The sequence below is a fragment of the Antrostomus carolinensis genome, unplaced genomic scaffold (genome assembly GCF_000700745.2).
Source record: "Antrostomus carolinensis isolate BGI_N321 unplaced genomic scaffold, ASM70074v2 scaffold16735, whole genome shotgun sequence".
Classification (NCBI taxonomy): Eukaryota; Metazoa; Chordata; class Aves; order Caprimulgiformes; family Caprimulgidae; genus Antrostomus; species Antrostomus carolinensis.
Window position 1 is genome coordinate 27,105 of NW_010317265.1, and position 2,867 is coordinate 29,971.

Consider the following 2,867-nt stretch of genomic DNA (forward strand, 5'->3'; position numbering starts at 1 on the left):
GGGAGCTCAGAACCCACACTTTCAGCTCGGTATATATTTACCCTAATTCCTCCTAAAACCCTTGAACTCAGAAGCAGCTTAGACTGGGTTTTAAACCCAGGCTGCCTTTCACGCAAGAGTTAATAAAAGGAGGGAGTGAACAAGATTTTGCAAGGAATTAAACCCAAACCAAAGAGCCTATGGGAAAGAGCCTGTTACCCAGCTCCAGGGCTGGAGGTCCCCGTGTATTTGCTGCCAGGGTTTATTAGGTCCTTGTTTGAGCTGAGAGAGCAACAAAAAAAATAAAAAATAAAATCAAAAGCATGAGGAGCTGCAGGCAGAGCGGACGGGGGCACTCCCAACTCAAAACTGAGTGACGAGCCAGCAGTTTCCTCCAGCCATGTGTGTCATACACCCAGACTCATGATTCATCTCCTGGACTGCTCAAAACCTCTGGCTGCCCCAGACCTGCTCTCCATCGCTGCCAGTGGGGTTGGTCCCAGCCACCCCCCACGCTTGGGGGCTTGGAGGAGAAGATGGGGAAACTCGACGTGGTTCTTGGGATCCTCGTGCTCTGCGCTGCCGGCAGCTGGGGTAGGTTTACAGCCTGTTTCTTGCTTAAAGCCAGGTCATTTAGTGATTATATTGCCTGTTATTTCTTCAAATCCCAGGACTTTCTTCATTCCCAGGTTTGTGATTTCCTGGGAAAATCACTCAAAAGGGGGAGCTGGCAGCCTGAAAACTCAGCGTGGTTCCCAAAGACAAAGCTCTGCTCAAGCCGGTTGGGTTTTGGCTGGGTCAGGGCCAGGAGGGTTCCTCAAAGATGTTGTCGGGTCAGGACATGGTTTGGTGCGTTATTCTCACGCTGGGTGCAGCAAATTTCTATTCTCTACCTATGCTGTGTTTGGCTCTGCGTACTGGTTTGTAATGGAAGGACTGGGGTGTGACTTGGGCTCCGTCCTTAATAAACAGAAAATATGCTGAGGGAGTTTGTATCCATCTCATTTTAAGTGCACAGAGTGTATTTCAGTCAGCATTGCTGTCTTGTGTTCTTTTTTCTCCTGCTGTTTTGGTGCTTTTCTTTAAAAACTCTGATTTCTGGCATCAGGTGGTTTCAGGACAAATGTAGTTTGTATTTAAAAAGAAAAATAAATTTCCAGTGTGTGAAGCACAGAGAAGAAACCCAGCAAAGGATTATCTCCTCACCAGGTATGTTTCTGGGGCTCAAAGTAAATCCTGCAACTGCCAAACGGTGCGGTGTTTTCAGCTCCTGATTTATAAATCAGTCCCATTGTTTTTGAGGCCAGACTCGAGGGGGTTTGGGACAATATTGTTCTGTTTAAAGAATTCCAGACTTTGGTGAATTCCCAGGAACAGCCTGAGGCTCCAATGTGCTGTGGGAGCAAGATGTCATCAGTACAGGACACAGGATAACCCCTGCGAGAGTTGGAGTTTCTAAAGCTGCATTTTGGGGCTATGCAAGTGATTTCTCTGGTTTCACGCATCGGTGCCTGTCATCAGCTGAGCTGAGTTTGGGGCACCCACTCCCTGGGAAGATACTGACAGACAGGGAGGGGTTGAGAGAAAAGACTCAGTCCCAGGATGGTGTGGGCAGGAGGTCAACCAGAAAAACCCAAATCCTTATCGTTTAGTCAAGCAGAAAGGCCAGAGAGGATGTAAGTATGGTTTGTGTCTTTATCAAATTTTTTAAAATACCTTTATCAAGTTTTCTAAATGACCTTTATCAACTTCTCTAAATTACTTTTATCAAGTTTTCTAAATTACTTTTATCAAGTTTACTGAGCCCATATTCTTGCTTAAATTGACAGAGAGTGAAAAAACAGAGCGTGTGGCTGGCTCAGGCGGTACATAAAGGAGGTTACTTGGAGTGAAGATTGGGGACTGAGTAATTTTCTCCAGCCAGGGAAGGGTGATGCTCATCCACAGATGTCTGGGGTATTTTGAGTGCATCATTTCACATCTGAGGTGTTTCGAGTGCATTATTTCACCTCACTGGGGGCCGCAGTGCTCCCCAGCCCCAGGCGGCTGGTTCCCATGCTGCCCACTTTTATCTCCTGTTTCCCTGTATTTCCCTAGGTTTTTTGGGGTTTTTTAAAGTCAGAGTCTTCAGGATCAGATCATTATATGAGATCAGCTGCTTTCATAGTTAAAAAATGCAGTTTTTGTACTTTGGTTTACTAGTTTTTATGGCAAGAAAAATTAGCCCCAAAAATGTAAAAAAAAAAAAAAAAAAAAAAAAAGTAACTAAAAAGCATCAAATTTATGAGTTTAGGCAGTGCTGGGATCTTGTGGATCTGCTCACATCCTGGCAGTGTCCTGAGCCTGGGACGTAGTGCTGGGCACTCAGGGCCACAAGCTGAAGGAGCTCAAGCTGCAGCATCCTCTGCTCTCCTCCACATGGGCTTTTGCTCCTCTATCACCCCAATGTTCCTCCTGCCCATCTCCCAGCACAGCACCCTGCATCCAGCCACGGAAGCAGGGCTAGAAATGCCAGAAGAGAGACATTTCCCCATAGTGAGGGGGGCCAGGCTGCCTCGTTTAGTGCAGCAGGGTCTGACAGGTTATCGCTGCAGAGGGGAAACTGAGGCAGGGAGCAGCTGAGGGACTTGGCTCGAGTCACAGGGGAAATCTGTCTGAGATAGGATTGGACCAGTGTGTCTCACATCCCAGATGCTGGTGTGATCCCTGGGTCCTGTCCCCTGGCTGGGAGCGTGGCTGGAGCACCCATGGGTGACTAAACCATCCTATGGTGAGACAAAACCCACCCCTGAGGGAACAAACCCCACACTGGCATTACACAGGAGTCTGGGCCAGGAGCTTTGCTGGTGGTACTGGGTGCTGTAACCCATCCCCACCCAGGGCTGCAG

At 47.8% G+C, this 2,867-nt stretch overlaps 1 protein-coding gene across 2 annotated transcripts in view; it reads left to right on the forward strand.

Annotated features, from left to right (window-relative positions):
* Nucleotides 1–474: 474 nt before the first annotated feature.
* The window catches only part of ITGB3 (integrin subunit beta 3), a 22,497-nt gene continuing 20,104 nt past the window's right edge, over nt 475–2,867 (forward strand). Inside the window, exon 1 of one of the 2 annotated variants that reach the window (XM_010168533.1) lies at nt 475–573. In XM_010168533.1, the coding sequence (XP_010166835.1) occupies nt 516–573 (58 nt within the window). In that variant the 5' untranslated portion in view covers nt 475–515. The remainder of the gene's footprint in view (nt 574–2,867) is intronic. The other variant, XM_029085095.1, reaches the window with a different exon arrangement.